This window comes from Mauremys reevesii, linkage group 19 (assembly GCF_016161935.1).
Source record: "Mauremys reevesii isolate NIE-2019 linkage group 19, ASM1616193v1, whole genome shotgun sequence".
NCBI lineage: Eukaryota > Metazoa > Chordata > Testudines > Geoemydidae > Mauremys > Mauremys reevesii.
The window spans coordinates 14,108,338-14,121,093 of NC_052641.1; the positions used below are offsets into that span (position 1 = coordinate 14,108,338).

A 12,756-nucleotide genomic window follows, 5' to 3' on the forward strand; every position below is an offset into this window, starting at 1 on the left:
AGAATTAGCTTCTCTAAAACACCATACAGTATCCCCAAGATCATCTCCTCCTCCTCACATAGTGTCCCCTAGAGCAGCAGTGCATCATACCACCTGGAATCCCTACTTTCCAGTAATGCAAAACAAATTGTAACATAATGGTTCATGAGAGATGAGCAACTAAAATCAGGTCTGAATTGCACGTGGGGAAGCAAAGTGGTAATCAAAATGAAGTGATTTTTAAATTTCTTATTTTGACTTGCTCTGGCTAGAAACAACTACTGTACAATCACATGCAATGTCAGTATCCTACAGCCTTTGAACCTAGCCCTGATAGCTTGCAGTATCAGATCTTAAAATGCTTTTATGGCACTAGCCCAGCACACTGAACTAAGACCTAGAACGGTGTGTCTCTTGCTTCTGCTCAACCCCCACCTACAGAAACTGATTATGTATTGAGGCCCTGGGCGCAAGGAACATTGGGGGGGCCCACCCACCCATCACAGGCCCCCACACCCTGCTCCTCCCTTTCCCCCCACAGCCCTGCCTCTTGGCCTGGCCGAAAGTCAGGCCATGGTAAGAACTGCTCAGGGAATCTGGGCTACTGTGAGAAGCCCTGGACCCTCTATCTGTCCTGGATGGCACGCCCTAGGGGGCAGGGAAACGGGCCGGGGGCTGCTCTCTCCTCACTGCTGCCTGGGCAGCTTTTACTACAGTCTAGGGTGACCATGTGTCCTGTTTTGGCCAGGACAGTCCCCTTTTTAAGCCCTGGCCAGGATGTCCTGACTTTTAGCAAAACAGGACAAATGCCCAGTTTTGCCAAAAAGATACTGAGCGGGGGCAGCTCTGCGTGGGCAGGGAGGGGCTCAGGGGGGCCCTAGAAGGAAAGGTCTGATTACAAATACAGGGAGCCTAGAAATAAATATGAATGAAAATAAATGATTCAATGCACTAAAAATGTGGCTATCTTAAAGTTGTCATCTTGTCAATTGAATTAATAACCTAGCTGATACTTGTGACAAGTTTCAGGTGAGTGAGTGAGTGTGGACAGTTGCAGCTGTCTATCCACATAATACAGCATTATGCCAGAGAACTCTGCCTAAGTGCCAAATATTGTAATAGCTAAGATGTAAGGTTTTTTATTGAAACAATATCTGTTGGTAAGTGTTGGAGACTGGCAGTTAGGACTCTTGAGTTCTCTGACTAGCAGTGATACTTGATTCAGTTTGTGCTTGACTGTAGGCAATTCACTTCACCTCTGTCTGTTTCATTATACCCATGTGTAAAATGGGGGGAAGGGGGGTCCAGCTCCATGCAGGAATGAGAGAGGCTGGGGGGGCAGCTCCACACAGGGGTAATATGCCCAGTGCTCACTCTTCCGCAGCTCCTGTGATCCCCCTGGCCAGGGGGCAGGGTCTCAAGGGGGAAGAGGAGGAGCAGGGTGGCAGGGCCCTGTGGAGACAGAGAGGAGGCACAGGGGGCCAGTGCTCTAGCTTGCGGGGGTGTGGGGGGGGTCCCCCGGGCATGAGCCCATTCGGTAATCCACCACTCCCCATATAGGAACGTTTGATTGGAAAGAACAGAATGGAGTGAATCTCGGGCACAAGTTCTCTCTATTATTTTTCACTGATAATCTGCTCCCTCGTTTGTTTGCAATTGCTTCCCATCTATTGCCTTCCTCTTTAAGTGTGGCTTGGGGCCACTGTTTATTTACCTGCAGTCCCTCCTCCCTTCCCCTTCTTGTAGCAACCGTCCTGGTGTCCTCCTTGTTTCTCTCCTCCCCTTTCTTCATCGCCCTTGCCAGCATTCCAGGCAAGCACGCTAAGGATGTGTCTGTACTTTGAGCTCAGAGTGATTCCCACCTCGAGGACATATACCTGTACAGCCAAATTTAAGCTATGCTAAGTGTGGAAATGAGCTTGGAACAACCATGGGTCAGACAGCATGTGTGAACAAAATGTGTTAATTCTTCTAGCCTAGGTCAGTACCAGCAGTAAAGCATGTTCTTTAAGCCTTGTTATTCCATAGTTTGGCCCGTCACACTGAGAAGCCAAACTATTGCCATGTTTTAAACCAGTTCAGTAGAACAATTCCTAGCCCACAGTAAGCAGGGCCAATGACCCAGACTAGATCTTGGCCCCTCCAGAGATGGAGCCAATCATATGTGCCTATGGTTTCTGATGGGTATGTATTTGGGGTGGCTAGCCCCTCCCTCTGCAGCTACACTCTGTTGTTAGCACACTAGCTTGATCCCGGCTAATGCGGGTGTCTCTCCGTAAGCTGAGGAATCACCCACCCCTAGCTCAAAGTGTAGATGTACCCCAAAGTGAGCTTGGCTTGTCATTGCCTTGTAAGCCAGTGAGTGGAGTCAAGTAGAGAATATTGTCCAAACATGGCTTTCTTATGCATGTTTAAAGAGGTTCTCATGCTCCTGGCTGGAGGAGGGTGATACTCTTTGCCTTGTGAATGGATTTTGTCTGTTGTGTTAGGACTTGGCCTGAAGCATTAGCGCCCTCTGCAGCTCCCTGTGAAGTAGCTCTTGAGCATCAATGTCTTGCACTAAACTTTATGGACACGGAGAACTAGGATGGATTTGAATTGCATAGCACTGATATCCCTGCCATCTACATCTTCAGTATTTTCACCTTGGAAAAGCAAGAGAATACTGAAAACAAGCCTGAAGATTGCAGGAGAGACTGAGGCCATGACTACGCTATGGGCACTACACCAGCACAGCTACAGCTCCCATAGCTATGCCGCCATAGTGTAGCTGTTTCCTACAGAGACAAAGGGTTTTCCATCGCTGTAGGTAATCCACCTCCCTGAGCACCAGTAGCTAGGATGATGGACACATTTTCCCATCAACCTAGCCGCGTCTACACCATATGTCTATGTCATACTTGAAGGAAGTTCTAAAAGGAGCTGCTGTTCTTTCTTCTCTTCACTGGATAGATAGTGGCTGTGAACTCTTCCAGCCCAACACCAGCATCTGCAGGGCCCTGGGAGACGAGAGCGATGGAAGACCCTGGAGCAGCTGGCGACTCTAGTGCTGAAAACCTCTATATTCAAGGTAAACAAAAATTAACCTTAACCTGGAAGAATAATCCCTTTTATGTTGTGAGAGAAGGAGTACTGTCTCCATGTTCATTCTGTCCTTGCTCCACCAACCGATATGAACACTGTCTCCTCCTGTGCTTAACATCAGCATTGTTCCACCAACAAACTGTCGTTCACCTGGAGAAATCAATTTCCTCTCCTTGGATGAGGAATGGTGCTGGTTTCATTTAATCCTAACCCAAATGAGACAACCTCCATAAGGGAAAGAAATATCTGTTCCTTCCTTGTACAGTAACTCCTCAATTAACGTTGTAGTTATGTTCCTGAAAACTGCGACTTTAAGCGAAACGATGTTAAGCAAATCCAATTTCCCCATAAGAATTAATGTAAATGAGGGGGGTTAGGTTCCAGGGAAATTTTTTTCACCAGACAAAAGACTATATTATATATATTTACACACACACTATAAGTTTTAAACAATTTAATACTGGTACACAGTGATGATGATTGTGAAGCTTGGTTGAGGTTGAGGAGTGAGAGGGTGGGATATTTCCCATACTGCTAAATGATGAACTAGCAATTGGCTGAGCCCTCAAGGGTTAACTCTCTCACTCTGCAAGGCAGCAGGAATGGAGGGAGATATGGCATTTCCCTTAAGTACATTGCCTTGTTAATTAGATCAGCTTGCTGAGACCACAGCTGCTGCAAGCTCCCTCAGTCCTGAGACCTGCTCTATGGAAGATGAGGTAAGTGGGGTGCAGGAGCAGGGGAGAGGGGGACACCCTGACATTAGCTCCCCTCTTCCTTCCCTCCCCCCTGGCACAGCAAGCAGGAGTCTCGGGGAGCAGATCCAAGGCAGAGGGCAGGAGCAGCATATGGCAGTGGGGGGAGGGACACAGCTGAACTGCAGGCAGCTGCTCCACAGGGAACTTAGGGGAGCAGGGAGCTGATAGGGGGCTGCCAGTCCACCCTGGTTCCAAGCCCCCACCAGCTAGCTGCAATGGGCTGCTCTTCCTGCAAGCAGTAGACAAAGCTGGTGGCTGCCAAACGGACGTTATAAGGGAGCATTACACAACTTTAAACGAGCATGTTCCCTAATCGATCAGCAACGAAACAACATTAACGGGGACGACTTTAAGTGAGGAGTTACTGTATTCTATTGGTTTAGGCTGAAAATGAGTTTGGGACAAGAGTTCACTCTTCTCTTGAATACTCTACCTCACAAATGAGCAAGGCATCTTATTGGTTGCTACATCCTTATGCTGTATAAGTGACTCTGATTTCACTGCTTATGTTATGTTGCATTGCCCAGGGATGGAGCTATTTGAGGAGGCACTGCAGAAGTGGGAGCAGGCATTGACCGTAAGGCAGAGAAACAACACTAGCACTCCAGTTTCTTGGGACAACACAAAACATGAAGAAACTATATCTGAGGAGTTGCCTGAGGTACGTACCAACCTCTCCTCTACATTATCCAGCTAGTGAACATTGTGAGGGCCTGATTGGATGGGAGAAGAGAGGTCATCAGTAGGAGACCAAACATTGAAAAGAAAGTTTGGAGGAGAGTGGACTAGACAAGGGAGTATCTGATATGGCTAGGACCCATCCTTAACCACTTGTAATGTCGTGATATAGCGTTGCTGGAATTAGAAAGGATGCTTCTCCAACATTTTTGGCTAAATCTTTTTCCTAGTGAGTTTTCCACCAAGTGTAAACTCAGTGACTTATGCCAGAAGATTCTTTGTCAAACTTCAGAGTTAGTTATTGCTAGGAAAAGAACACAGCAGGGCAACCTGTGTGGCCTAGTGGGTATGACACTGCATTGGGACTCAAGAGACTTGGGTTCAAGTCCTGGCTCCATCACTGCTTTGCTCAGTATCTTTATGGAAATCACTTCCCTCTTTGTGCCTCAGTTTCCTCATCTGGAAAATAGGGATAATATTGCTCTTTGTAAAGCACTTTGAGACCCACAGATGAAAAGTGTTAACAAAGAGCTATGTATTACTAATTATCATTAAATACAGCAACAAACTAGGTTAAGAATAGTTTGTCTGGCCCAATGTTATTTCTCTTTTTAATGCCTTTAAAATGGAGGGTCTAGCTAGATTGGTTGCCGAGATTGTACTGAACTGTACTGAAATGGAAAAGCTAACTAGTTGCATACTTGTCTTACTAGAGGAAAATAAATTTGTGAGGTTGGACAACTATCTCAGCCATTAGAGAAAGGGAAAGTTAAGAGAAAATACGTGCCAAAATACTCACTTAGAAGAAGAGAGTTGCCAGCTTATCCAGTCACCTACAAAATGGACAGTCTAAGGCTGCAGCTGGCTGTCTCACCCAGATTTAAAGGATCAACTACCATAGGAGGGAGCATGCTGGGAAAGGCTCTGACAAAAGGGTGCACCCAAAGTAGAAAAGTTTAGTGGTGATTAAATAGCTAAAGAGAGAGCACCTGCAGGTAATGAGAGAGGCTAAATTATGAACTCTGTAGAAGTTAGGGATGTTGATGTGAGAGACCCTGAGATTCTTATAAAACAGAACCTGGTGTCTTCATTATGTGGGATGTTTATCTTTTGTGTTCTATTATGTTTATGCAAGTCAAATCCGGATTCTTTTTGATATTTGCTGTGTGTGCTTGAAGTGTCCCCTTGTGTTTCTACAGCTAAATTGAGAGTTGCTTCATAATCAAAACAGAACTGGTAGTTTTATTTAACTCTTCTAGCTGAGGGCTTGGATCTCTATGAAAGTGAAGATCTAAGCAAAGTATAATGAAGGTAGACATTGTATGAGCTTTTCTTTCACCCACTCACTGATGTTACACAACTGTGCTAACAGCAGACTTCACTCCTGTCTAATAACATACTGAAGCTGATCTGCATGATTCTGGGGTCTGGCCTGTGAACAGAGCAAACTAATGCAGCCTTTCTGGAATGAACAAACCTTTACTTGAGACTAGACTGAGTTAACTGAATTCTTCTTTGTGACCGATAGCCCATTATAACTATTTCTGCAGGTGGTAGGCCAATGTACTATTTCCTCTTAAATGGATAAACAGCAGAAGGAAAAAGTTGTAATTTGGAGTAGATTGCATACAAACGGCCCTGGTTTTATTGCAAGTTTAACCTGAAGTGAATCTTTAGTTCAGTTCATTAACTTAACTATAATTGGTAAATCATAACTGTTGAGGCAAAATTTCACTTCAGTCGTTTGCTGTAAGCATCTGTAACAGTGATCAATTGTGCTATGTCAGCAGCACAATTAGCTATTGAGGGATAGTGTCTGCTTATGTTTAAGCAGGAGTCCCAGAAAAAGGAGTTTGCAGAGAAGCTTGAATCTCTCTTGCACCGGGCATATCACCTTCAGGAAGAATTTGGGTCAACGCTCCCTTCGGACAGCATGCTGCTAGACCTGGGTAAGGCGGGCCTGGGAATCAGCTATAGGTGCAGCCATGAGAATATGCGACAGCCACACCAGGGAGTAAACTCAGCTCCATAGAGACTTAATAGGAAATGAGTATCAAGCCTTTCTGTGAAATTCTAATGTTTTATTTGCCGAGGCCTCAACAAATTCCTTCTAGCAGGATAGGGGTGGCTGTTACAACAGAGTTTGAGTGTAATGGTGTTATAGGATGGACAGATAAGGAGATAACACCTTAACTCATGTGCAACCTGTGAGCAACAACAGTGGAAACATGCAATGCATTGTAGTCTACCAGCTGCTAGTCCCAGGTTTCAAATTGTCTTTGCCTGCTAGACTGAGGAAACTAATGAATCTAGCTCTGAGACCATTTTTCTTTTCCTAGTAGTAGATAAGAGTTGATGGGAGAAAGACTTAAAGAAGAATAGTTTTTCAGTGGAAAATAGTATTTGAACTAGGAAGCCACTGGCTTAGCTCCATATTATTTCTTAATAGACCTCGTGTACCATGTGTCTCTCTCCTGAAGGCCAGCCAAATCTCTTTAATTGAGAATGTCAAGGAAGTGACAGAAATTTCAAGATGGCCACAAAGGAGCACTACTGCCACATAAAGACTTGCATATAGGGAAAAGTGTGCTGGGTGGGAGGAATGGAGTTTTAGAGATACAGGGCTAAACAAACTTTTTTCTGCCCCCTCCAGAGAGAACTCTCATGCTTCCCCTGACAGATGGGTCACTGAGACTTCGGACAGATGATGAAGACAGTTTGACTTCTGAGGACTCCTTCTTTTCCGCTGCAGAGGTGACTCAAACTCTATCCTTTGTAAATAAACCAATCGAACATTACTTAATTTGCTGCATTGGGAACTTGCCCATGCCGGTGGTTCTGCCATGTTCCTAATACTGGGGAGAGTATGAAGATGGTCATTTGTTTACTTCATCTAGCGGCATGTAGTAATAGCTCGACAAGTACTGTAAAAGCAGCTGCAGCACCTGCTAATACGGCTTGTACTACAGATGTAGTAGAAGGAGGAATTGGGCCATGCTGGGGCTAAGGAAGTTGTGATCCAATCAGAATGGGAGTTCCAGTAATGTCTGATTGTCTTGGTGTGAAATGGCGCATACCAATGCCTTCCCAAATTGATGGACACTAATCTCTTGTTTCTGAAGTCCAGGATTTGCACAGATATAACAAAAATTTTCTTCTGACCTCTTCTGCTTTCTCTGCAGCTCATCGACTCCCTCCAGATTGGGAAAATACCTTTTCAGCTTTCCAAGCCAGCAGCTGCATACGAAGAAGCTCTACAGTTGGTGAAAGAAGGGAGCGTTTCATGCAGAACACTAAGGTGAGGTGCTAAAAGGAGTCTTCAGTCCGTAGGACAAGACTCCTTTGGCTAGAGGTATGAACTCCTCAGGTTACTTAGTAGGGGCTTGGCACTGGGGTTAGAATACCATTTTGAGAGAGAAGTTTTTTAGCACCTTCTCTGCTGGCTTGGAAATTCCAAGGGGGTTTTAACTAGCCCAAGACTTCAGATGCTGCTTGGGTTTGTTTAACTTGATTCAGGCTGGATACATCCTGATACTGTGAGAAGCACTCTTAAGATTACTAGTTTCCTGGGGCAGTGAGCTACAGCACCTTTCACTTCTAGGTTGTTGGCTCAAATCTAGCCGTGGAATGTAATGATCAAAATGACTATCTGAAAGTGGCTCCGTGGCTTACATGAAAGGAGCTAGTGGTTTCAGTTAGTGCCCAGTGAGATTTTCAAAGGGGCCTAAGGGAATTAGGAGCCCAAATTAGGAACTTGGTCTGTTCCTCTTCAGACTTGTTTTGTTACTGGAGTTTGTAAGATCCTGCTTTCCTCTCTTAGGACAGAGCTTCTAGGCTGCTACCATGATCAGGATTTCCTGGCAAAGCTCCACTGTGTCAGGCAGGCCTTCCAGGTAGGATTTTTCTACCTATCAGAACTCTGTTGCATCTGCACTTGAGAGGCTTCCTGACTGTTAGAATACATGCCACTTCCAGTATCTGTCCTTGTGAATGAAAAGGGTCTGTCAAGCCTGTCCTAGACGCTGAAGTCCTCCACTTCTACAGAACAAGTAAATCACAGAAAGCAGCAGAGCAAACTTCCCTTATCCTACACCTTCCCCAAAATATGTTTCAACCCTCCACCCAGGCTGCTTGACAGCCTCTGATGGTAATTGGCCTGGAGTTGTACCTGTCACCTAGGAGTGAAAGGCTTTCTATCCTCAGCCATCCAGTCCCCATAATAATATCTTTAGACTGAAGGTGACTATGTACCGTCCAGATCCTTGCATCATCATAGTGCAAGAGCTCACATAGTTTTTTTTTTTTTTAATTCTTGCCACTCCCAGACTTTTCCAGCATTCTGTGCCTATTTCCTACAGGAAGGAAGTGTTTTACTGCATCTTCACCCTGTGGCCTTTTGTTTTGCTTTTGTGCACCTCACCTTTTTAAGCCTTAGCACTGTGATGATCCTCTTTCCAGCCAGGGAGGACTAGATACTTTTTCTTTAGGACATCTCTGAATAATCAGTCGTTGACATGAGGAGTTGCTGAGTGACTCGAAGACATTAGATTCACTAGGAGCACAGGCTTCACAGAGCTCATTGTCTTGGGCTGAATAGATTCCACTGTTTAAATTAATGTCTGCTCTCAGGCCATGGAAAAAGTGAGATCCACGTTTGCTTGTTTCACTAGTGTAAGAACCCTCCTGTTGTCTCCTGTCTCCACCGTCGTGGAATAAGGATTTATGTTTACCTAATCAGTGAAAGATTCTTTGGTCTCTTTATAGGCCCTTCTGCAGGATGAGAGCAACCAGTTGTTTTTTGGAGAGGTTGGAAAGCAGATGGTGACAGGACTAATGACAAAGGCTGAGAAGGTAGGAGGGCGTGTGAGTGGAAGATAACTCAGTTGCACCTTGTATGAGCAAAGGTGCACTTCATAGACACAATTATTCAATCCCAATTTCTAGCTAATCCGTGTGATTTCCTCGTTCCCCTGTCTGTACTGTGATCACCCACTTGAAAAAGAAAAAACAGTTCCCATGTTTGCCCTCTCTTCACTGGTTCTTCCTGGGAGAAGCTCTGTATGCAACCTCCTCTCCAAAGCCACCATCACTGATGATGTGGTTCATTAGTGGGAATGGGTTCCAGGGGGCTCCCAGCTGACACCCATTGGGAGGGAGGGGGAAGGGGAATCAGGCACTCTGTTCAGTGCATCTGTTCTGCAGAGGTCAATGAATGGGAATCTTTAATGTGGCTTTTATTCATTAAACCAACCTCTAGAGCAGTAAGACTATGCTGCCTTGCTAATGTATGAATGGTAGCTTCTTACTGGAATCAATTAGTCACCTATAAGGATGTCTGCGCAGGTACTTGTATAGCTTTCATCAAAGTATCCAAGTGCATACAACATACAGGCTTCAAGCTGTGGTGGTCTTGTGGCCACCACACCTTCCAGAAATAAAATCCTTCTCTTTCCTCAAAGGATCGTTGGCCAAAAAATTGAGCGAGTACTTACTTATGTGTAAATCATTTTGACATATTCAGATCAACAGGCTAGAGAAATGCTTAATAGTAACCTGAAACTGTGTACTGCTTCTAATTGTTCCCATTGTCTCATTTCTCTGTTCTCATGAAGAACCCCAAAGGTTTTCTGGAAAGCTATGAGGAGATGCTACATTACGCACTGAAGCAAGACACCTGGCCAAGCACTCAGCGGGAGCTGGAAGGACGAGGGGTTTGTAGAGGAACTCTCTCTAGAAAGATAGAGCAGAAATGAGAGCCTGAAACAATGTACTGGAAGGATCCAACAGTGAACAGGAATTCTAAATTAAATATGCTGGTACTCACTACTTGGTGTCACTGGACCCCAAAACTACTGCAGTTAACTTGCAACTATTTTGCAGTAGTTTATGGGAGGGGAAACTCCAGCTCTTAACACCAGGACGTTAAACTGTGGCAAGTAAAAAATACCCAATATTCCAACTTTCTCTTGAAACGGCTTTGTAGTTAGGCCTGTAATACTGTGGATAAGGAAAATACCCATCCAGGGCTGTAGCTGCCTTCAGTATAACTTCATACAACAACAAAAATATGACTCATGAATTCTTTCTGAACCTGTTTCTCCTGAGTGACAATACTACAGTTGTAAAGTTTGTATCTGTATTTAATTTCATTTGGTTTTGAATCTGCTTATCCTTAACACAAGACTAGTAGGGCAAATGCTTGCTGGTTTAAACTTCAAACCATTGAACTGAAATCAGTGGAGTTGTGCCCACTTACACCACTGGTCAATTTGGCCCTTTTTGTAACTAAAGAATTCAGAATCCATTTCTCAGATGGTCCCTCTTGGTCTGGTCTGTGACTCGTCTGTTCTCTGGCAGGTGGTGTGCATGAATTTCTTTGATATTGTGCTGGACTTCATTCTCATGGATGCTTTTGAGGACCTAGAGAACCCTCCCTCCTCTGTCCTAGCTGTCCTGCGCAACCGCTGGCTCTCAGACAGCTTCAAGGAGACGGTGTGTTTAAATGGTGGTCCTTGTTCCAAATGACTCTTTCATTATTATAAGGGCAAAAAAAAGAGAATCTGGCTTTCTGATTACACACAAGTCTCTTAAAGGAACAATCCTATTTTTCTGTTCCTCTAGCCAACACATGAATTGGCCAGTCTCTTGATAGATCTGAGTAATTTATAGGGAATCTGGGTTGGCTCTAACAGGTTCATTCCTGTAGCAGTTATTCTCTGTAATAACATTATGTTAAAGAATAATGTGTGTAGACAGCAGACACTCAGCCATCACCTTCCTAGCTGTTAAAGAAATAACACTTTGCAACTGGGAGGATGGTGGCTCAGAGTCTACTGCTTTGCAGGTCTTTCTCCATTGGAGACCCTATCAAAGTGAACCCTGAGTATTAATGCATTTCTTAGAGCTAGCTGTCCTGCATACCTTAGACTGTCTAATCTGCAGGGAGCCCAAAAAAGCGTATCTGTTTAGAAACCATGGCATTCTTACTGAAGTTCCTATGATTCTGGTTTCCAATCTTGCTTATTTAAAAGCAAATCTCAATATTCCATATTAACTGCCTACAATACTATACAGTAGCAATGACCACAGACATCACAAGTTAATAGTGTTTTCCCTTTTACATGGGCTGTTTCATTGCTGGTGAAGTGATGGACTAAAATTCTGTTTATGATCTGCATTCTGGAGTAGCTGGGGGCCTCCTTCACTGGATGGTATTAGGGATATTCATAAGCACTGTGGCTGGTCTGGAATGGATTTGAAGTGACCAAACATGCTTTCAATTTACATAAGTTTAATTTAGGGTCCCTGCTAAATTCCAATCTGCCACCTGGTAAAGGGCTGCAGAATGGTGGGAACAAGTAATGCTCTAGGCCATAGTGATAGCAATATATTGGTAAGTTGCATCCTGTTCTCTGGAAAGGCTCACACCATTAAATGATGTTGGGTTTTTTTAATTTCAGGCCCTAGCAACTGCCTGCTGGTCAGTTCTGAAAGCAAAGAGGAGGCTTCTAATGGTAAGTAAGACATAAAAATAAGGTGTAGTGGGTGAAGGTGTGAGAGAGATGGCGGTGGGAGATACTGAGGTGGGAAGGAAGAAACACAAGGCACCTCGTTGTCACCAAGATGTGATCTGGACCCTGGTGAAGCATGAATCTAGATGAAATTTTTACAAGAATAGACTAAATTGCCATATTACCCATATCTGAAACAGCAGGAGTCCACTGACACCTTTGCTGAAGGGACCTCCCAGATACCAAGGCACTCTTCCTGAAGTTCCTATGATTCTAGGTTCCAATCTTGCTTATTTAAAAGCAAATCTCAATATTCCATATTCACTGCCTACAATACTATAGTAATGGCCACAGACTCCAAGTTAATAGTGGTTTCCCTTTTATGTGGGCTGTTTCTTTTTTGGTGAAGTGATGGGCTAAGGCCACTTACCTGCAACCCTGCTGGCAGCATTGCTAGCTGGTTGGCTGATTAGATTTTGCCCACTGTCTTTCCCCTTTTCACTAACTCTGTGCTGCTTTCCAAACATACCCTGTCATCACAGATGAGCCTAGGAGACTGGGAGTCAGGATCTCATGAGTTCTAATCTAATCCAGTTCTGTCACTCCCTGGTCTCTGTGAAGTCATTTAAATACAGTGCCATAATCAGTCAGTAAATGAGGATAATGCCTGCCTCACAGGGGTGATGCAAGGTTTAACTAACATTTGTAAAATGCCTTGAAGGTGTAACTATTAAGTACTGGTGCTG

The 12,756-nt window shown here is 44.4% G+C and overlaps 1 protein-coding gene and 1 long non-coding RNA gene across 4 annotated transcripts in view; one reads left to right on the forward strand and one right to left on the reverse strand.

Moving 5' to 3' along the window:
• Positions 1 to 12,756, forward strand: part of MIGA2 (mitoguardin 2) — a 28,584-nt gene that overhangs the window by 13,312 nt on the left and 2,516 nt on the right. For all 3 annotated transcript variants that reach the window (XM_039506007.1, XM_039506009.1, XM_039506008.1), the window contains exons 5-14: positions 2,932 to 3,049; positions 4,349 to 4,482; positions 6,334 to 6,448; positions 7,153 to 7,253; positions 7,682 to 7,797; positions 8,320 to 8,392; positions 9,264 to 9,350; positions 10,112 to 10,210; positions 10,857 to 10,991; positions 11,960 to 12,013. In XM_039506007.1, coding sequence (XP_039361941.1) covers positions 2,932 to 3,049; positions 4,349 to 4,482; positions 6,334 to 6,448; positions 7,153 to 7,253; positions 7,682 to 7,797; positions 8,320 to 8,392; positions 9,264 to 9,350; positions 10,112 to 10,210; positions 10,857 to 10,991; positions 11,960 to 12,013 — 1,032 coding nt within the window. The remainder of the gene's footprint in view (positions 1 to 2,931; positions 3,050 to 4,348; positions 4,483 to 6,333; positions 6,449 to 7,152; positions 7,254 to 7,681; positions 7,798 to 8,319; positions 8,393 to 9,263; positions 9,351 to 10,111; positions 10,211 to 10,856; positions 10,992 to 11,959; positions 12,014 to 12,756) is intronic.
• On the reverse strand, positions 2,793 to 5,369 carry LOC120386597. The gene is made up of 2 exons (XR_005589794.1): positions 5,299 to 5,369; positions 2,793 to 3,269 (listed from the first exon to the last, which is right to left on the reverse strand). It is a non-coding gene; the product is annotated as an uncharacterized LOC120386597 (long non-coding RNA).